Below are 22,324 nucleotides of genomic sequence, written 5' to 3' on the forward strand. Positions count from 1 at the left end.
TAATTATCTCAAACCAATAAATAGATTAAATAATGCATAAATATGATAAATTTAAGTTTGATGCATTAATTCACATATTTATAAAAACATAAAAATCTCAAAATTACAATCTTTATTTGTTTTTGCAACTACATCACTTTAAAAAATACTAAATATTTGTCAAATCATTATCAAACATGCACAATCATAATTAAAATTAAAAAATAAATATCTAAATTATAAACTTAATTTATTATTTTAAAATAAAAAAACATTTCTTCAAAATAAAAAAAAATTAAAAATAAATAGATGTAATTAATTATGTTTAAACACACTTAATTAATCAGCTTAATTCAGTGTTTCAAGCTTAAGCTCGGACTCTTTGGAACACTAAAAAATGAGAACCATTGGCTCGTTATATATCAACGTAATTATTAAATGCTTGAAAGAACACCAAAGAAGAATGGGTTCAGCCATGTGCATCTAATACAACAAAGAAAACTCCTGGAATCCATCAGATATTACCAAACCAATTAATTTGTAAACTATATCCAAATTCGAGTCAAGAAAGCCATCAAGGGATAAAGGAACAAGTAATCTGAAGTTTATCTCAAACATGCATGTGTGAACCTTTAAATGCTAACAAAAAAACTTATACTTTCCATTATTAAAAAATATTTGGATATTTTTTGTGAGACCGTCTCACACGTGACCTACTCAAAAAAAACTTATACTTTCCATTATTAAAAGATATTTGGATATTGTATCTGAATTATAAAATCGTTTATTTAAATTAAAATTATTATGAAATCACATTCAAATTTGTTTAAATTTGATGGTAAACTTGTATGTTGCATTTCTGAATTCAACTTAATCCGAGTTCGAACATGATGGCCGTGTACAATGCTTGAGAAACACAAAACTAAGCACAGAAATCAATATCCTATATTAGCATCAAAACAAACTAAAACAGCTAAGCTACAGATGATGTACAAAGGCAACACAAATTTAGATGGTATTGATCTACATGAAGCTATGTAAAAATGAAAAATCCATCCATGGAGAAGGCATGGAGCCGTAGTCGTCACCTCGGGATAACGGTGGGGAAGACGCCGCTGACAAGCTCGTTACCTGAGACATCTTGTGAGAAGAAAGGAACTTTCGAGGAAGAAGCTGAAGAAGCCGGAGTCTCGAACTTTCCAGGATCAGTGACTAAGGATTCTGTTATCTTGGTGTCAGATTCGGGCATCATATACCATATGTTCTCAAGTTCTCTGACCACTTTCGCCATGGACGGTCGGGCATCAGGGTCATCCCGGCAACAATTTAGAGCCAGATTCACGAACTTCTCCACGCACTCGGAAGGATAAGATCCCATCCGTTCATCAATGACAGAGAATATCACGCCCGAATTATATGCGACGTTGACCTGATGCATACGAGCAAATGCTTAGCGTGTGTGCATACAAATGAGATTCTTGTTGTACGTCATAATTTTGGCTGTTGAAAATTGTGAAAAGTGGAAATGATAGTGTGTGGAAGATAATTTAAGTTCTATCATGGCTGAAAATTATAATTTCACAAAGGCGGAAAATTCGTCGTAAAAGTGAGACAAACATTCAATTGTTTCTAACTTTTCTAAGAGAAAAGAGGTTCAGGCAACCACATGTCAAAGAAAATAATGGATGAATAGCAAATCAGTGAGATGTCGCACTAGCAATTATGCTGGAGAACACTTGAGCAACATAAATGATGCTCTTCATTATATGCCTTGAACTGTAATCTGCGAAATGGCATATTACCTCCCTGACGATGTTTTTGCCATGAAATATTGGATGCATCCCAGTTAAGAGCTCAAAAAAGACTACCCCGAGGCTATAAACATCACTTTTGTCAGTCAATTTTTGAGTAAGAAAATATTCTGGATCAAGGTATCCCTGCAGTAATCAGGCAACGACGAAACATATATGAGGAATATGATCGAATAATATATATACACATGTGTGTGTGTGTTTATATCTTTGAGCTAGCTCTTCTAATTGTTCTTACTGGTGTCCCTTTGACTACTGTAGAGACATGATCAGGCATGGCTCCTTCAAGCTCCGGTAATGGAGCTAGTCGAGATAATCCAAAATCAGCAACCTTGGCAATAAGCTTAGAGTCTAATAATATGTTGCTCGACTTGATATCCCGATGAAATATTGGAGGGTTGGCTTCTGCATGAAGGTAAAGAATGCCTCTGGCCGAAGCTAAGGCAATTCTCACTCTCGTGGCAAAGTTCAGAGGCACTTTAGACTTACCTGTCATATCAAGGCACCATATAACTTTTAGCAAAATCAACCATAGGTAATTGTGGCATCAACAGAAAAGTAGCAAAAACTCCACTTTCATAAATTACCAGATAGGTGGTCCCTCAAGGTGCCACTACTCATGAACTCATAAACCAGCATCTGCACCATGAAATGCACAACAAATATGAGAATTCATCTCATATAGAAAGATTTAACAGCTTGTGATATGAATAAAAAGAACTAGGAGAATCACAAAGCTTGGCGAACATGAATAAAGACTTGTAGGTCTTAAGCCTACCAAATCCTGTTGTCTACATGTTTGGGTTCTAACTTTACTAAACTTAAGAAATCAAGTTATAGCTGGAGAAGCCTTTCCCGAGTAATTATATTCTGCCTTCAAAATTCCTAATTTTCATTGGACATTCGAACTGACTCTGGACTTTCGCCCGTTAGCTAGGTTTGGTGAGTATAAAAACGTGAACTTGGTACCTGTTCACCTTCTTCATCACAATATCCAACCAATGATACCAGGTTCCTATGATGCAACCTGGACAATAGGTCTATTTCTGTCAGAAACTCCTTTTCACCCTGTAGCGATCCCTCCTGAGCACGCTTTATTGCCACTACTGTTTCATCAGCAAGAACACCTCTATAAACTTTTCCATAACCTCCCTCTCCGACCTGGCTCGAGCTATTAAAATTATTTGTTGCCAATGCCATTTCTGCGTAAGTGAAATCTTTCACGCCGTCAATTTTTTTGGAGATCCTAGCAACTGAAATGTTTGCAATGATTGATTAGTTGTCAAATGATATAGGCAATGAATCAATCACAAAAACTTCTCTCCCCGAATTCAACAGAGGTAGCATTGCACCCACTAACATGACCAAAAAGACAGAAAAAGAGGGAATACTCACGTAAGCGTCTCTTCGAAGATGCGTGCATTCTCTTTAAGTACCGCCTTACGAGAAGGAGTGCCACGAGTGCTGTTAGAGTAATTGTACCCGCTATTGTCCCAAGTATAATGCCTACTAATGCACCCTTGCTTGTGCCGGATGATGATGAGGGAAACTCTGAGAAAGAAAACCAAAAAAGGAAATAAGCAACAGCTCTAAAAAATTACGAAAGCGAAGATGACTGCTCTTAATTATATTAAAAGTATGGCTGCTTTTATTAACTTCATTAAGACAATGTTTTAGTTCATCAGAAAACAATCAAACCAATTCCACAGCAGAGGCAAAATTTCTTGAATCCATGCCTTCGAATTATCTGAATGTCTAAAAACATATCGTAGCTGGAAAAACAGACGTACCATTTGGATAAAGATCAGAAAGAGTGAAATTGAGAAGCTCAAAAGGTCCAAACACTTCATTATCAGGAATCATCCATCCACCAAACAATCCACGAATACGTAGGATTTCGGTCCTGTTAAATAACCGAACACTGTTGTTGATATTCAACGGAAAAATCTTTAGGTACATTCTGAGACGAGGACCCTTTTGCCATGCAAGGGAATCGAAATCAAGCTGATAGATATTCAACCCAAGCCCGGAACTTAGGTAGACCTCAAATGCTTTGGCATATGGAAGAAAATCTGAGAACCCAGGACTCTTCAATCGATATCCAACATATAATGGACCAGCACAAAAGCAACTGTTGGTAAGAGATACTGGCGCATACTCATATGGAGGTGGGCATGATTGAGGATCACAAATTTTGACATTTCCAAAGCCCGAGGTATTGCTGAAATCTACATCATGACCCCCACAAAATTGACTCAGGTTGCTACTTGAGCATGCGGGATTTCCTTGAAGCCTGAAATTGTTAAGCGGTATAAATGGAAATGGAACCTTAAATTTCTATACTTGTACTAATTCAAGAAAAACATCAATTTTAGAAGGTATAAAGATTCAACATTTGAAAGCTATACAAACGACAAACCCGATGGAAACATTTTGAGGGACGAAAAGAGTGCCCGAAATATTTGAAAACTCGTTGAACGCAAAATCCCTGCAATGTCAGCAAGTACACATTAATATATTAAAACCAAGAATACCTTTCAGTCTAGTGATAATAGAGAGATCGTCATACAAAGGAGGGGCCTTACAGAAGAAGTCTCTCAGTCTTGTTTAAAATTCGATTTTGCCAGATGGTTGATGGAACAGAACCACTCAGGGAATTATTTGCAAGTGACCTACACCCAAGAAGTTAAATTATTTTAGGATGTAAAAACAAGATTGATAACTCTGAGATACATAGGGGATTTTTGAACTAAGTAGACCAGAAAACAAGAGATTTTTCAAGATAAACTCCATCAAATAAAGAACATGAAAAGTGATGAAAAGTCGATGAAGCCTCACAATTTCTGTAGAAGAGGAAGCCTTGAAAAGCTGGCAGGAATGGTTCCATTCAGCTTATTGTTCGAGAGATCACTGCAGAGTAGGAAAAAAAGGTCCAACAGCGAAAGTATTTGCGTGTTCTTAAAAAAGGGAAAATGTGAATGTCGCTTACATGGTTGTGATATTTTCAGATAGAGCACCTGGTGGTATAGAATCATTAAGCTGGTTCCAGCTCAAATCTCTGCAATTCAGCGCACCCAATTAGAGAAAGAGATAAAACCTCATTTAGTTTTCCGGTCATAATTCTAGGTACTGATCCATGCTCACTATCAACTCCATAAGCCACATGGGTATCAATATTTAACTAGGCTTAGGACCAAATTATTTACAACATGTAAACTAGTCTGCTTTTTCTTATAGGCGAATCATTCATATATTTGCATATTAGCCAACAAATAGATATTTGAAAACCATACTAGCACCTTCTGAACCTATAACAATATGAGAGCCACTTGCAGCAGGACTCCAAAAGTTAGTAACAGGTCAAAACTACAAGATAAAAGTAGCGAAGTCCAGAGTAGGAATCAAGTTCAATGAATATCTACTTACATGTAAGCAATATCAGGCAAATTGCTCCAATCAGGAATAGGTCCTTGCAAACTGCAGTTCCTTAGACTCCTGATATATCCAACAAAACCAAATTGTTATCAACATTACCTTGCACTAGTTCTCAATGTGCCCATATTCTTCAGAAGCATCAAATCTTTTGAAACGAAGACAAAGCAATGTAACATTATGTGTTGTCCAAGTTAACATATTGAACATTAGACTCTTTTGGAGAAGTTGAATCGAGATATTTTTTTTCCCAATTACAGAAAATTGTAAAAATAACCGGGAGATCATGTACCATTAACAACTGCAATAAAAATACGTGTAGCACAGACAAAATTTAGCAACACATTCATTCGCTTACAACTTCAACAGATGAGACATGTTGCCGTATGTAGCAGGTATCGTACTTCCTTCAAAGTTGTTATTATCGAGCTGGCTGAAAAACGAAAGAAAGAAAAGAGAAGGTTGACAGAAGTAAACATAGAAATAGAAAATGATGCACCTCAGTTATACTCCAAGTTTTTCATCAAATAAAGATCCAGAAAGAGAGTAAAAATCATTTTCTTTAACCACAGAAATATTAAAAACAAAAGTGAAATGAGGAAGGACCAGTAGAAGACAGTAATGAGAAAGAACATGAACTACATGGTGATAATAGGGATTCAAATTCTGGAGCTAGGCATTACTCTAAGTACCATACTCAATTAGGAAACAAAACAATACTTGATGACCATACAGGTTTACTACTGATAATACAAACAATATTCATATCATCAGTCATTAGTTGTGTAGCGTAACGAAACAGCATAATGACAAGTGACAGCTGGATAAAAAAAATCTGCAATGTTGCACGAGGAATAACATTTTACAAGGAACATGATGCATACATGATCTTCAGACGTGGTGTTTCAGACAATTGAGGTGGAAGATATCCTGATAAATTGTTATTATCGAGCAACCTGCAGAAAATTTCATGCACATGTGTAAAATAATCTTCAAAATCCCACAACATTGATTGAATAAACAGATATCCAACTCACAAGTGAATAAGTATGGGAAGTCGATACAAATCTGGGGGAATTTGTCCGCTGAGTAAATTATTATTCATATGGCTGCTCAGAATGCAGAGAAAGAATTATAAGAAGCAAAGCATAGCCAACACACACATCAGTTTCAATCGCTCAAAAAGTTTTAATGGTCTGAGAAGATAAACATCGCGATGATGCATAAATTATAAACAAAAAGAAATAAATCATTACAAGTGTCTTGCTTTGCTCAAGTTAGCAAATGAAAGTGGTATCTCTCCTGAAATCTGATTTTGATCAATTTGTATCCTATCCAAGTTTGAAAGGTTACCAAGCTCATGTGGTAAGGAACCTGTAGTTGATTGCCATTCAGAAGCCTGCAAAAATGACGTGGAAACAACAGTCAAGACATGAAATTTGATCCGCACCTCTTATAAAGGACGGTTTTAAAAATCCCAGATCAGAACAACTTTCATGATTTGAATCTTGATGTGCTTTTTATATGATTTTGACATTATATGTCTTTATGGCACATCATAAACTTAAACGAACTCGTCTACATGACCCTCTATCAGACCATGGACAAAGCAGAACAAGTGCATCTGGGAAAAAGAAACATTGAACAAAGAGCCATTACAACTCACAAAAGTTGTAATGTTGATATGTTGCCTATCTCCTTTGGTATGGAACCAGTTAAGTTGTTCCACATTAAATCTCTGCAATAGAAATAACGTAAAGTTATTATAAGTCTCACGAGCCTTATCTTAATGCCAACTTTAGTGATCCAAATTTCTAAAGTGCTGTATAACGTAATGGGGTGTGAATATTTTACTCACAGTATCGTCAAATTAGATAAAAGTCCAAGTTCTGGTGCTAAACTTCCCGATAGATTCAAATTTAATAAGAACCTGTTCAGAATAATAAAAACATGTAACACATTCTCTGAAATGCAAGGTAGTATGTGAAAGAGAAGCTATTATGTAAGATAACATTTGATGCCATGAATTTGTAATGCAAGGTCTGGAAAGTTATTAGACGTACAGTTCTTTAACATGAAAATAACCATCCTCCAATTTCGTATCATAGCAGTTGATCCCACTCCAATTAGAAGTACATGGATCCCCGCGCTTCCAGCTATCGAGTTTTCCACGATCAATCAAACTATTCTTGATGGATCGCAATGCATTCACTGCACAAAGCATGAAATTTTATCGTTTCATCAAATATTATATGACTTTTTGTTTCTACATTCACCGGTGTCACTAACTCAAAGCATGAATCATCCTGAGTTTCAGGATCAAAATAGTAACAAATGACACTATACATCGACATTCACCATCAGGACAGATAAACAGCAACATACGAGATATGCAAATGCCTTTAATTCTTGGACTTTAAATGGTTATACATCAAACTACCACCAGTCAATATATACCGTACCGTCGATCCCTAAACAAGTTACTCTACACTCTTACATTTACTACAGTACAAAGCCAGACTCCTAGACTTGTAAAATTGCAGCGTCTCCAGCTCATTTACCAAAAAGCCAACATCAAGGAAAACCATTGCATAAATTTGAATAGGATGGAGATTCACATCACCCACCACAGGACATATAATTAGAATACATCACTAATACGAGAACATATGATAAGAATATAACAAGAAGGATGATATCAAATGGAGAAGTTACCTTCTTTTGGATCCGTTAATTGGCTGTGAGCAATAAGAAACAAAGACAAACACAAAGCTACACTCAATCCAATCCTTGCAGAAGCTAACTGGGACATCCCAAGATTCGCCATTTATCAGATATTATCAAAATTTTCCACAACATATATCACCCACCTGAAATAGCAATCAATAAAAATAAAAAATTTACATACAAATTAACACAACCTCCAATAAGACAATCAAAACCACAAACACTTCATAAACAAAAACAAAACTAGTCAAGCTCCAAATCACAGCAGAGAAAAAACAGCTCTTGAAAGACGAACAAGCCAACCAGTGAACCAGATCAACCTTTCAAAAGAAAACCAATGGTATCATATACAATCCATTAATTTCAAACTACAAAAGAAACATATCAAGCAAAAATACTTGCGAAATACTTACATGAGAAGGTGGGATTTTTGGTAGGACCAGAAAAGTGGGTTTGAAAATTGATGAAACGAAAAGCAGTATGAAATAAATAAATAAATAAACCCAAGTAACTGGTCTGTCACCGGAGCGGGTAAACACGTAGATTGAATATATATCTCTGTTGATGATGAATAATGAGAACAGCACCCATCTCTTTCATTTGTCGAGGCTTCGACGTTGAATACTACCAGTAATATACGACCATGTACATGTATGTACACAGAATAATCAAGCAGGTGTTGGTCCTTTTTTAATACAAAAAATATGTTTAAAATTACTAGTGGCTGCCTTCATTGACTTGTTCTTCATAATGTATTGCATTTACCCTTTCTTTTAATACAAAATAATGGAAACATTCTTATTTTTTGGAATACAAAATAATATAATGGTTAGATTATTGACTTCTTCTTATTTTGTTTAGATCTGTAAATTGCTTACGACAAAAGATAGCATTGAATCACTTAATTTATAGAAAACGACTTGAAGATGAATCAAAAGTTTCAACAAGGTCGCAAATATTTGTCCACGGTGTTTTACATTATTAACATGATTGATTTACATCTTCATGTGTTAGTATGAAGTTTATCAAATACGTATCAAGCTCGAAGATAGCGGTCGCAGATTTCATCATTGACAAAGTTATTTATACATCATTATGTTAACAGAAGTGACTAGGTTTGTTTATTAGTTTGTTTACGCCACCTTAGTTTTTGTATTTAATTGCGCGGGACGAACTAGTCGAAGAATAGTCGCGTTTTATTTAAGAATGTTGCCAAGTTTGTGGTTAGACTTCGACGTTATCCATATCTAATTATTAAGTTGTCGAATTTGATTCTGATGCATTAAATACGACATTTGAGGGAAAAGTAAAATAACACGTATAAATATGTTATAAATTGGTATTATAATAATATATGAAACAAATATAATAAATCATGTGAAAGATAAAGTCGTGGTTCATTGATAATAAATTGGGTTGCGTGTCAAAAGTAACGATTTTCTATTTAAAATATTGTTTTTTTTTTTAATTTTCTACTTCAGGGAAGGAAGACTTGAACTTTAATCAGTATAATAGAGGCAAAAATAGTGAGACCGTTAGGCCAATTGGCCGGTCTCGATTTTGATTCTTGTTAAAAATGAGAAATGGCGCTTTCATCTTCTATGTTTATTACTTTGTAATTTGAGTTATATATATTGTCAAAATTGAATTTGGTCTATTTTTTAGATTTTTTATAATATAAATTTTTTTCATTATAAATGTTGAATACGATTAAGTATTGTGCATGTGAGATTTGAGTCGACGTCGACTTAATGTTACATGAGGAAAAATGACTAATTTTTTGAAAAAAAACACATATAAAATAATAAACCAATGCTGAAATTTTAAAAATATTTATTAATCAACATTATAGTTTTTCTATAAATATCATAGATTCTATGGCGCAAATATAGAACCTGTGCTCCAAAAACTCGTAGTTAATTGTCCTTTAAATGAATGGTGGTCTCAAATAACATCTTGATTTTAGTATATTATATCATTGTATATGATGATACAGAGAAAATATGGGTCAATGTTCCGAATAACCATCAAATGAACCGGATGTCGATTTGATGAACCAAATGTCCAAACTAAGAGATTTGGACGACCTGGTCACCTAAAACCAAAGAATAGACATTAGAAACGGGCCAGAGGTGTGCTCTGGCTTATCTCTTCCAATGCTCAAGTCAAATACTGAAATATATATATAACAAATTTGGTTTATGCTTGAAACTATTGTCTTACTTTCATCTATCACTATATATATATATTCGAACTCTTTAGAACAGATCGGCCCCTAAAATCCACATGACGGGCTCCTAGCTCTGTTTACTTAAGAGGGTTGATTTCATCCTACATGTAGGGTTAGTGTCATCATGATAGAATCAAGGGCTCAAATTTAGCCACACATACATGGGGTCCACTAATTTTTTAAAATTCACATATGTGTGTAAATTTTGTTCATCCAAACCATGTGGGGACAGTGCCCCCACATGTAGCATCGAACCTACCACTTAAGAGCTAGTTCACCTAGCTCCTTGATATCCGTCCACCTCCGGTCTCGACTGATTGGGCTTTCATATCTTGACCCCTTGGGCACAAACATACAAATTGGAGCTTTTGAGCTGTGACCAACCTCACCTCAGGATCACTATATATTTAGAGGAGCCATTTGTTAAAATTGGTCAATGTCCACTCCATCTCATTCGTTTTAGAGATAACGAGGAAACCTGATTGATGCAACCCGGGCGAAACAGACGAGTCGGGTCGGGAACTCTACCGGGTATATTATCAAAATATGGAGGGAAGTACGAGTTGGACGTTTGGCTTGAATTTTACGACTCATCGAGCGATTTAAGAGATCTACAAACAAGAAAGTAACCACGTGAATGGGCGCCGGAGGGGTGTCCAGCGTGACCACTTCGATGCTTAAGTCAGCAGGCAATAAAACCAATGTAGCCAAGTGAGGCTGTGTGATTGGTGTGGAGAGTAAATGAGAGTATTAAATGTGAGAAGTAATGACTGAATAGAGAGTAAATGCAAGTAAAGATACTGGTATTTAAAGTAGATGATGCAATGATGACCTCGTTTTTTGTATTTGAACACTAATGATAATAGGGTGGCTGATTATTCCCTATATCTGACAATGACATTAATTGTTGATAAAATCAAGTGGGAGATGGGACATGTCAGAATAATAGGGTATAATCAGCCAACATATTATCATTAATGCTCAAACACAAAAAACGAGGTCATCATTGCATCATCTACTATAAATACCAGGTTCTTTACTTGCATTTACTCTTTATTCAGTCATTACTTCTCACATTTAATACTCTCATTTACTCTTCACATCAATCACACAGCCATCACCTTGCTACATTGGTTTTATTGCTTGAGTACCCTGCTAATTTAAGCATCGGAGTGATCACGCTGGACACCCTTCCGGCACCCATTCACGTGGTTACTTTCTTGTTCGCAGATCTCTCAAATCGCTTGAGGAGTCATAAAATTCAAGCCAAACGTCCAACTCGTACTTCCCTCCATATTTTGATAATATACCCGGTAGAGTTCCCGACTCGACTCGTCCGTTTTGCCGGGTTGCATCACTGATTGACCCCCATTTTGGATTATTTCGTTCCCATCTTCTTCTATTATTATTTTTTTCAAAGTTTTAAATTACTAGATCCCTGGTGTATCATTTTGTACACCATTACGTACACAGTTACTTAATGCACGCAAAAAATAAGGGTCATACATATCACATTATACATATTTATCTCTTATCTATCACTTCTACTTCTACACTTTCAATAGTCATTTGATAGCTTCTAGGACACAAAAAGTTCGAATTTGCTCTCGCCCCCGTTATTTTAATATAACATTTAGATCGATTTACGGACAAGTGAATTTAGGAGAAATTCCAAATTTTTGTTTCGTAAGTATGTCTTTTGCAATTTTGATTTTTTATATTGTGAAATGTGATCATCCTTGACAATAATATCATGGTAGATATCATGTCAGTAAAAAATTACTAACATCACAAACAAAATAAACAAAAATAGGATGATAAAATTGAAATTTGATTAATATAATAATCAAACGCAAAGAAATAAGGCAATCATACAAAACCAAAATTAGGGTTTTGCAACAATTTAATATGGGCTCGGCAATTGCAAGTTACTACAAGAATATATCAAAGTTGGATGGTGGGCATCTCTCTCTCTCTCTCACCCACACTCAAAAAAATCTCAGATACGGTACAGAATCCAGAAAAATCCACTCTTTAGAATCAAATCCGTTTTCCATTTTTAATTCATTATTTACAAATTTAAATTTATCTCCACGACGATATTGTGCAGTGAAAGCATGGAACCCTAAACAGCGATCGTGTGGCGGAGCAAGCAACATACCTGGACAACATTAGGCTATCGAGATTCCAATGGAAAGCTCCAGTGCACCTCCGAGCGTGAGTTATTTTGATTATTATTCCATGAAATTCAATCTGCTTTGTATTTTCATTTGATTGAATCTTGTTGCATCGCAGCTTATTGTTCTGGAAGTGAACAGCATGTGTTGCAGAACATATAAGAAGAAACTGAAGGAAGAGTTGTGGAAACTTGATGGTAATTAGCGATTTTATTTTCATCCGTTATCAATGATTTTATCTTTATTCAAAATTTCATAAATGCAGGGGTTTGTTCAGTCTCCGTAGATCTAGAAAACGATCGTGTTTCGGTGAAAGGCAGATCAGTTGATTCAAATTTATTAGTTAAAACAATTGAGAAAACAGGGAAATATGCAGAAATCATTCACTTCAGTCGGAGCAGCAAATCAAATGATTACGAAAAATCCAAGACTGGCAAATGCTCGCACGAAAAATCAAATGATTACCGAAACGAGACTGGAAAATGCTCGCACGACACCGAAAATCGTGCTCGACAGCACAGAAATCCTTGCCACAACGGCCACAGATTCGAAAAAGACGAAGAAGAGCATAAATGCGAACCCTACGTGCCTCAAGAGATCGACGGGCGAATTTGCAGAGATTTCTGGTGCAAACAGCATAAACAGAGAGCGATTTTTCACGATAAGGTGCCTGCTAGTGCGAGTACAGGAATGTTCGGGCATCCGTTTCACAATTCGGATGCGCCTTTTCATTTCTCCAATAATCCGTGGGAGCATTATGGCCGCCACACCGGATACAACCGGAGGCCGCCGCTGCCGCACGGCTTCGGTTCAGGTGGGTATATGCCTGGGTTTTATGATTATGGGTTTTAACGGTGATGAATTCATATGGGTTTCTAGTCGTTGCATGGCAATAAACATGATCCAAGAATAGTGTTCTTGAATTATTTTTGCTTGAAATTGCTTCTGGGCGCATTCTTATTATGTCTTTTTGGTACCGGTAATGATGTATTCTACGTCTTTTTATTAAGCTTGTCGTGTACCAAAATTTTATGGACATTAGTTGGATGTTTGAATTTGTAGGAGTAAAAAAACAAGACTTGAGAGAGATTCCTAGGCTTTGCTTTATCAACATAAGTTGAATGTCGTTATGTGTCCTTGCACAAGATGTACTCCAATGTCGGTGGCTTATATGTAGCTTATCGCGAGTATCGATTGTTTGCTTTTAATGCATACTTCTAGTACTCCAATTCCATGATAACATGCAGGCTATGCTTCACGAATTGTGACAAATCATTGGTGAAACACTGTGTATTGCAAAAAAAAATAAAATAGCAGATATGATATCCATAATCCCATCTCAAAAAACAAAAAATCAGATGTTTTTTTTTTAAAATAAAAAATCGACAGACAATAACGGAAAAATCAGAGAATCTTTGGTTGGAGAATTTGGGCGGAGCCCTTAGAATAATTCTCGTGGACGGTTGGGATTCTTCTTGAGCCCAAATACTCCAGCTGCAGAATTGAGCTTTTGCCCAAACCATTACAATTTTATTGGTCATTTGATTACACACTGGCTTTTTGACACACATGGAGAAATGGATCACTCAAAGCGGATGATTTGTAGTTCATTTATGATTAAGGTCTCGAATAAAAGATTCAATTTTTACAACAAATCAACTAAAAATCAATAAATGGATTACTTAATCCTCTTCACAATTGAAATTCAAATGTTCAAATTTAATTTCCTTTTAAATTATATATATTTTTTAAATAAAGTTTGTGATTGTAATTACCACTAATGACATGTGCTCCAAATCCTCAAACCTACACCTATTTTACACTTTGTATTGTTATAAGTTGGTCGATATCATCCCAAAACAACTTCGGTTTTTCTAATAATCTCGACCCGAATGAAATCGTAAACTATTTATTTGATTAAATCTCGAATGAATGGATCAAAAAGTGGGAAAAAAATGAAAATACAGAAAATAGCAACCAAACGTGAAAATAAAACCTCAAACGTTACTCTTTTCTTGGCAAAGCCCATATGATAAATCATAATCAATTAGACAGAGGGCGGACCACCGAACGGTGTCAAGGTTACACGGACAAAAGGATTGGACCAAATGGTAGGGCCCTACCCTAAAACAAACTAGATTTGACATCAATAATTAATTTTATATTCACATGAAAAGGAATTTGGGTTAATTTGCATCCACTCGATATAGTTAGAGCACGACCAACTTGGACAGTGGACCAAAGGGGTTATTGAGTTTTAGCTCAAATATCACTTTCGATTCCCTCTTGAACTTGTCCTTGGTCTTACTTTCGCAATTCCTATGTTGCTGACCTAATTTGGGTAAATGATATCAATTACTTGATCAGTTATAGGTGAAAATGTTTCTACATATAGGCAGTATTTATTAATTATATATATTTTTTTAAAAATATAAATTTTCGGGTTAGCCCAGGTTGACTTGACCCAAATCCAACCCAACTATTTTATTTAGGTCAGCTATCGGGTCCAACCTGATCAAACATGAACCTAAAAGCCTCGAATCCAAACTTTATTTTTTTCGAGTTGATAAGTTGTGTCGGATTTTGACACCCCTAACTTTTGGGTGTTTTGAAGCGTTTTAAGTGGTTTTAACAGATACGCTAAGATGGCACCATCCAATCATTTTGGCCACAAAGGATCTGTAGTAGCTTTCCGCCAAACCTGTCTACTTGCCTGATGGATTACGCCTCCGCGAGGAAATAAAATGGCAAATCATGATCAGATAGAGACGCCAATGAAACACATATCAAGAAGGAAAAAAGAAGATTGCATACCAATTTTTCTTTCTCCTACTTAGAATAAAAATTAAATTTAAAACATTACTAATTCGTATACGTATTCAATTTCGATTTGGGATTTTGTAAGGAATTAGTTTAATAAAAATAGAATAGTGGATTAAAATTTGAGTCGTGACAAATGTACTATTATATATTAAATATTATCAAAAACTTGTGTGAGACGATTTTATATGTCGTATTTTATGAGACAAATCTCTTATCTGGGTCATCTATTAAAAAGTAATACTTTTTATGCTAAGGTAGTGTTTGGTTGGGGTGATAAGGTGGTTTTATTTTTTTTAACCCACGTTATCTCTCGTTTGGTACGCGTGATTATTTAACCAAGTCAATACCTCCTATGAATGATTAGGTTATATTAGGTGGGTTAAAATAATACATCCTCACCCCCTAGGATTATTTATTCAACTCTTAATCCTTCTTATTTTTCTAATTTTACCCTTCTCCTATATCCGAACTCACCACCACTTCCCGCCACCGACCATCGACCGCCGCCGTCTCCGGCCGATCGCCACCAGCAACCGCAGAGAACCAGCCGACGCCGGACCGCCGACCGTCGCCGCCGACCGATAACTTCCGGCCGGCCGGCAGCCGTCGACTCCCCTGACTGCTGGCCGCACCGAAGTTGCCGGAACCTCGCCGTTGTCGTCGCCCTCGCCGCCGCCAGGGTGGACGAAGAAAAAAAAAGAAGAAAGGACAATTTTGTCCTTTCATTTAAAAATTCAAAATTATCCTACACTTAAAAACCATACCAAATATAACACCATATATTACATTCCTACAACAATCATTTCTTTATCATTACTTACTAATCATTAGTATCTTTTATCCTCCAAACCAAACGCAGGCTAAGAGTATTACTTTTTATTGTGAATATCGGTAGGGTTGACCCGTCTCACAGATAAAGATTCATGAGACCATCTCACAAGAGACATACTCCTAAATATTTAACGAGATAAAATATAAATATTATACATAAAAATTCATCAGGTATCTTGTGAGATGGTCTCACGGATCTTTATCGGTGAGACAGTCAACCTTACCGATATTCAAAATAAAAAGTAATATTTTTTTATGGATGACCCAAAAAAGATATATGTCTCACAAAATACGATCTGTAAGATCGTCTCACACAAGTTTTTGTCAAAAGTCATTATAAAAAAAATATTTCACATATCAACTTTATAAAATTAATCTTATATTTATTTTAATTTATAAAAAAATGTTATTTTTTATATTAAAATATTAATTATATAAACTAAATTATACGTCTCATAAATACGTACAAAAATGATAGTTTCACAGGAAATCTATCCTATATTATATATTATCTAAGTCTTGGAAATACAAGGGGCGAGAAAATGGGAGACTGCAGATGACGTGGAATGCGGACGACCAAGATTTTAATTGGTGAGTGGTGGGAGAATCTGGACCACGTGATTTGAGTGGCTGAATCTGATCCACTCCCGGCAAATGACTTCAAATTCCATTGCTCCAGTCACAAGCCTTGTTTAATTTCTCAAGTCGTCAAATTTAAAGTTTGTATTTGGACAAATTAATTTCAACTATATTTTTATTATTAATAATAAAATAATATATGTTATTTATTTATATATTAATTACATAAAATAAGAATAGATTTCGAATGTTTTTATCATTTGGGGAACTTAAAATCCATATAAACATGTAAATATCGAATACAATGTTTAAGACATTTCTTCTCTAAAATGACAAAAATTACATTGAAATAAATTTGAAAAAATAAGAATAGATTTCGGATGCTTTTATCATTTGGGGAACTTAAAATCCATATAAACATGTAAATATCGAATATAATGTTTAAGATATTTCTTCTCTAAAATGACAAAAATTACATTGAAATAAATTTGAAATTCATCGATACAAGTATAAGTTAAATGATTTCCATTTATATCTTGTGTTGGACTACAGTTCACACTTTTGTGTTATACACGTACATTTACGTAAATTTCAAATTTAAAACAATTTTTCGGACTCAAAAATCATTAGCAAAAACTTGTGTAGGACGGTTTAATGAGTCGTATTTTGTGAGACATATATTTTATTTGAGTCATCCATGAAAAAATATTATTTTTTTATGGTAAGAGTATTATTTTTTATTGTGAATATTGGTATGGTTGACTCGTCTCACAGATAAAGATTCGTGAGACCGTCTCACAATAGACTCGCTTTAAAACTCATTTATAAAAAATAACTTGTTTTACCTAAAAATAAAGTATAGAACATTTACAGGATAAAACACCTTTTTAACAAATTTAACTTCGGGATTTTTACATTGATTTTGAAAACACGCAGCTCTTTTGGATCTTTTTAATTATTGTTAAGATTTTTCAATATATTCCAAAATCTACATACCTTTCAAGTTTTTTTAATATCTCAATTAACCAATCAATGTTTTTAATTGTATTTGATAAATTATTCTATCTTACACGTGAGGTATTTATTTCTCTATGATGTGATCAAAATTTAACACTTGAATGATCAATATATATATCAACTTTTATAAAAATATGGAAGACATATATGATCAAATGGTATAGGAGTACAGGGAGAAGCGCTATCAATATAACATAAACTTATGTGAATTTGACAGATGTTCGTTCAGATTAACTTTTAGTTAAAAAATTGTACACTCAATATATAAATGTATATTGATTCGATATCATCTTTATACTGGATTCTATTATGATCGTTATTCATTATTTTAAAAAATGTATAATAGGTGAAAGATGAATGTCACGTATTTGAATACATATGTATACCAGAGCTAGATTAGGCTCCAAGTCTAACAAGCCCCAAGTTTACAAGTACTGATATAGGTTGATTTAGTACAATCATTAAATTAGCCCAGTAATTCTTTTTACTTCCAAAACTATAGGTTATACAACTTAAAGTAAAGTATATTGTAATAAAAAAATAAAGTTTACTAAATTTACAGAACATACTTAAAAAAAAATACATCAAAGTGGTTGAGGGTACAATAGTGATTGGAATCTTTTTCACTCGAAAACTACGTGAAAAAGTTACGGATTTAAGCCTGTATAATTAACCAACAAGGCTGCTGCAATTATCAAAAGTTGTCCCCAGAGAAGTCCAAAAGTTTTATATAAAAATAGGGGTGTGAATGGAAAACGATATTTCAAAATAAAATTAGTTTCTTTATATATAATCATTTAAGCTGTTTCAATCATCTGAAATTCTTGATTCTCCCTTGGATGGCTACGCCCATCACAAGTAATAGTAGAGTTTCGGTTGCTATGGAGAGAACTGGGCAGTGGTAATTATACCAAGATTCCTTACACGAAACTTGTGGGATTCTTTTGTGTACTGTTTTTTTTTTTTTTGGTGCTTTGCTGTTTTTCTTATGTTTTTTGGTTCTGAATACAGGGTATTATCTCAAGAAATCCCTACAGATGTTATTGTTGAGGTTGGGGAAGCCAACTTTTCTCTTCACAAGGTATGAAAATTTCTTTCTTTTTTACAAGTTGGTTCCCTTCATTCTTGTTTTTTTTGTTAGTTTATGTTCTGTATTGGTATCTGTTTCTTGGAAATTTTGTTTCTATGAAAGATCTTTGGTGGTAGTTTACTACAAGTAAAAATTTAGATCTTTATTAGTATACGAGTTTCACAAAAACCTTAAGCGAAGGATTTACTAGTATTTGCAATAGCAATGTGTTAGCTGAAGTGGATGCTTTTATGGAATCATTCAATGATCTTGAGACAATCCAAATTTTGTAACAAAATGGAAATAATCAGTTATCAGTGTCAGATCTGTAAGCCACTTTTCAAGAACAATACTTTGTATGATATTCTACACTATCCATTCAAGATGTCTTGAAAGTTTTGGAAACGGTATTGAATCATTTTAAATTATGAAACTATTGTTCGTCCAACTTACATGAGCTCGATTTTTGGCGAAAATGGCTTTTAATTGTAGGTATGTTAGGGCAGAGATCATGGCTTTGGAATCATGCATATGCTATTCATTATATTCAATCAAGTTTGTTTCGAAATCACATATACAAATCTCTATTACGCGCGTGATCCCATTTATATATTAATAACTTGGTTTTGAGTGGTGTATGAATCTAGTTCTGAGCCTATGGTTAGGAAAAAATGTTTCTATCCAAATCCGACTTCCAAATGTGACCATGATGAATCTGATTTAGTTTTTGGCTGTGGCAGTTCATGCTTGTAGCTAAGAGCAATCACATACGGAAGTTAATTATTGAATCTAAGGAAGCAGATCTAACAAGAATAAACCTCTCGGACATACCGGGGGGACCTGAAATTTTCGAGAGAACAGCAAAATTTTGCTATGGTGTGAACTTTGAGATCACCGTGCACAACGTGGCAGCCCTGCGATGCGCAGCTGATTATCTTCAAATGACGGATAAGTATTGTGATGGTAATCTTGCTGGGAGGACCGAGGATTTCTTGTCCCAAGTGGCATTAACGAGCTTGTCTGGTGCTCTTGTGGTGCTAAAATCATGTCAAAAGCTTCTACCTATGGCAGAGGACCTCAAAATTGTTCAAAAATGTGTTGAAATCGTCAGTGCCAAGGTATTTCATCAAAAATTATGCGCTTTAGAAATTTGATTTTATGACATGTATGATCAAATAATAGGAGGCTGCTTGATCTGCTCGGTGAAAGTTCGTTTGCCAAGTTATTAGATCTGGTATGCTTGTTGACTAAAATATGGTTTACTTTTTATCTGATAGGCTTGCGTTGAGGCAAATTTTCCTAGCCGTTCCCCCCCAAATTGGTGGACCGAGGAGCTAACCATTCTGGACATAAGTTTCTTTCAAAAGATCATAGCAGCAATGAAGTCTAGAGGAGCAAAGGGACTTACTTTAGCCAGTGCTATAATCACATACGCCGAGAGATCACTTAGCGATCTTGTACGCGACCACTCTGGAAATGGCATGAAATCATCTGATCCTGGAGACTCTAATGCTAAAACCCGCCAACGGGAACTCCTTGAATCTATAGTCACCATCTTGCCCTCGGATAAATCTGCATTCCCCATAAATTTCTTGTGCTGTCTCTTAAGAACTGCCATTTTCTTGAAAGCTTCTAATAGCTGCAAAAACGAGCTAGAAAAGAGGATATCAGTTATCCTAGAGCACGTGACAGTGGATGATCTTTTAATTGTCTCATTTACCCATGATGGTGAGAGGCTTTTCGATCTTGAGAGCGTGAGGAAGATCATATCAGGATTCATGGAGAAAGAGAAGAGTGTTGCGGTTTTTAATGCTGGTGATCTTCGAGAAGTTTGTTCAACAGCTATGCAGAGAGTCGCCAAGACTATTGATGCTTATCTTGGGGAGATTGCTACATATGGTGATCTGAGTATTTCAAAATTTAATGGGATAGCAAATTTGGTGCCCAAGGCAGCAAGAAAGATGGATGATGATCTTTACCGGGCTGTTGATATTTACTTGAAGGTCAGGACAGTTTTATACTTACATTGGCTGATCCAATTTTTTGCTGCTTTCCTTGTGCATATATGATTTTATTTGTAGTTTGTTTGTCGTTCTAAGTAGGTTTGGATATAAAGATCATTCGAACCATCAAATGTAAAATTGTTCATCTTGAGATCACGGAAGAAATCTATGATTTCGTGGGAGATGAGAGTAAGATGGACGAGGGGAGCGAGAGGAGGGCAACCATGTTTTACCAAAAGATGCCTATAGGGAATGGCGTAAAAAGGCCGTGTCTTCTTGTCATGATCAATATTTGAGATAGAACAAGTTAGCGATTCTTATTACATGATAATTTACTATTAGCATAATCCTAGTTAAGGATTGATCCATCTGCTTTTTGTTGACTGTTGCTACTTGTTATTTTAGGCTCATCCACAGCTAGATGAAATCGAGAGGGAAAAAGCGTGCAGTGTGATGGATGCCCTCAAACTATCCTATGAAGCACGAGTCCATGCATCACAAAACAAGCGCTTGCCGGTCCAAATAGTCCTACATGCACTCTACTATGATCAACTCAAGTTAAGAAGTGGTGCAGATGAACATAAGATGCCGGATGCAACAACCACGAGAAATCAAATACAAGCGGATGTATCACTTGCCAAAGAGAACGAAGCATTGAGAACCGAGTTGCTCAAGATGAAAATGTACATAGCAGATATGAAAAAACCAACTGTAGGGACGACATCATCTAAAGGGAGTGCGAAGAAGAGTACGTTTTTCTCGTCTATGTCGAAGACGCTCGGAAAATTGATCTCATTCAAGAATGGATCGAAGGATACTTCGAATATCGAAGATGGAACAGCTGATTTCACCAAGCCTAGAAGGAGGAGGTTCTCTATTTCTTAGGTGTGGGAACCCTTTATTTTCTTCAGAGTCAATGGATTGTGCTTGCGTGTTGAAATTATGTAAAGGGTTTGATGTGTTTGTTTGCTTATGTGGATGAGACATCAATGTATAAACTATTTGGCTTGCCCTTCTGTGATGTGGATCACCTACTTTTGTTATCTGCTGAATATTTTCCTGTAATCTCGACATATCTTTCGTCCTCCGGCACCACATCAATGATCCAGGCTGCTCCAGAATTAAAACTCTCGATATATTTTTTGATAAATCAAGAAAGCGTCGCATGCTTAAATTCTTATTCACGTAATATGGTAACGATCAGAAATCAACCACTGTACTAAAAACACTCAAAAATAATAAAATAAATATACACACACACACTCTCCTAGAAATGACAGAAAAAACAAGGAGGGCAGAATGAGACACAGCACATGCATGTGCCATTCATTCATGCTTTGTTTGATTTCCAGTTTCGATTATTTGGGTTTGCCCTCGTGAAAAGTGAAAGCGATTTGAAAAATGACAAGAAGTCGATAACTGTCTTGCTGTTTAAGGTTTAAACATTGGGTCACTGTGGACGTGCATGCGTATTTGGGCCTGACATTGTTTTTTCAAATGTTTAGTTGGGCTGGGGTCACATTTTCTAGAAAGCCTTGCAGCCCATTTACATCTTAGCATATATGGGCTGCTTAAACATTTTGTTGGAAGGAGTACAGGGAAAATTAGAGGAAACCGTTCTGTTTAAATTAATTTGTTGTTATAAT

At 35.4% G+C, this 22,324-nt stretch overlaps 3 protein-coding genes across 5 annotated transcripts; 2 read left to right on the forward strand and 1 right to left on the reverse strand.

The window, feature by feature from the left end:
• Positions 1 to 816: 816 nt before the first annotated feature.
• Positions 817 to 8,596, reverse strand: LOC140835916 (probable LRR receptor-like serine/threonine-protein kinase At1g06840). Its single transcript, XM_073201328.1, is given in 22 exon segments — positions 817 to 1,408; positions 1,782 to 1,916; positions 2,029 to 2,279; positions 2,378 to 2,429; positions 2,760 to 3,043; positions 3,186 to 3,341; positions 3,581 to 4,083; positions 4,210 to 4,278; positions 4,376 to 4,462; positions 4,629 to 4,700; positions 4,780 to 4,848; positions 5,217 to 5,285; positions 5,581 to 5,655; positions 6,107 to 6,178; positions 6,260 to 6,331; positions 6,479 to 6,599; positions 6,602 to 6,621; positions 6,889 to 6,960; positions 7,081 to 7,152; positions 7,286 to 7,433; positions 7,938 to 8,269; positions 8,363 to 8,596. Coding segments are annotated over 21 exon segments (2,856 nt in total). The 5' UTR covers positions 8,050 to 8,269; positions 8,363 to 8,596; the 3' UTR covers positions 817 to 1,063.
• A 3,484-nt stretch (positions 8,597 to 12,080) lies between these two features.
• On the forward strand, positions 12,081 to 13,412 carry LOC140813405 (uncharacterized). Of its 3 annotated transcripts, none has more exons than XM_073171894.1 (4): positions 12,081 to 12,187; positions 12,290 to 12,396; positions 12,475 to 12,553; positions 12,622 to 13,411. In XM_073171894.1, the coding sequence occupies exons 2-4, from the start codon at positions 12,370 to 12,372 to the stop codon at positions 13,206 to 13,208; spliced, it is 693 nt and encodes a 230-aa protein (XP_073027995.1). In that variant the 5' UTR covers positions 12,081 to 12,187; positions 12,290 to 12,369; the 3' UTR covers positions 13,209 to 13,411. The 3 variants fall into 3 exon arrangements, with proteins under 3 accessions (XP_073027995.1, XP_073027996.1, XP_073027994.1); XM_073171895.1 differs by having other exon boundaries at positions 12,084 to 12,396; positions 12,622 to 12,791; positions 12,837 to 13,412; XM_073171893.1 differs by having other exon boundaries at positions 12,088 to 12,396.
• Positions 13,413 to 18,267: 4,855 nt separating this feature from the next.
• Positions 18,268 to 21,721, forward strand: LOC140835922 (root phototropism protein 2-like). The gene is made up of 5 exons (XM_073201337.1): positions 18,268 to 18,507; positions 18,618 to 18,687; positions 19,416 to 19,793; positions 19,953 to 20,678; positions 21,084 to 21,721. The coding sequence occupies exons 1-5, from the start codon at positions 18,446 to 18,448 to the stop codon at positions 21,561 to 21,563; spliced, it is 1,716 nt and encodes a 571-aa protein (XP_073057438.1). The 5' UTR covers positions 18,268 to 18,445; the 3' UTR covers positions 21,564 to 21,721.
• The last annotated feature ends 603 nt before the right edge of the window (positions 21,722 to 22,324 follow it).

The sequence above is a fragment of the Primulina eburnea genome, chromosome 1, assembly GCF_022965805.1.
Source record: "Primulina eburnea isolate SZY01 chromosome 1, ASM2296580v1, whole genome shotgun sequence".
NCBI classification, from domain to species: domain Eukaryota; kingdom Viridiplantae; phylum Streptophyta; class Magnoliopsida; order Lamiales; family Gesneriaceae; genus Primulina; species Primulina eburnea.

Bases quoted from the DNA above. Each gene is read 5' to 3' on its own strand.
- LOC140813405 (XM_073171894.1), top strand. From the start codon at position 12,370: ATGGAAAGCTCCAGTGCACCTCCGAGC. The intron at 12,397-12,474 runs GTGAGTTATTTT...GTTGCATCGCAG, and splicing joins GCTCCAGTGCACCTCCGAGC to CTTATTGTTCTGGAAGTGAA. The intron at 12,554-12,621 runs GTAATTAGCGAT...TCATAAATGCAG, and splicing joins AGAGTTGTGGAAACTTGATG to GGGTTTGTTCAGTCTCCGTA.
- LOC140835922 (XM_073201337.1), top strand. From the start codon at position 18,446: ATGGCTACGCCCATCACAAGTAATAGTAGAGTTTCGGTTGCTATGGAG. The intron at 18,508-18,617 runs GTAATTATACCA...TTCTGAATACAG, and splicing joins ATGGAGAGAACTGGGCAGTG to GGTATTATCTCAAGAAATCC. The intron at 18,688-19,415 runs GTATGAAAATTT...TGGCTGTGGCAG, and splicing joins CCAACTTTTCTCTTCACAAG to TTCATGCTTGTAGCTAAGAG.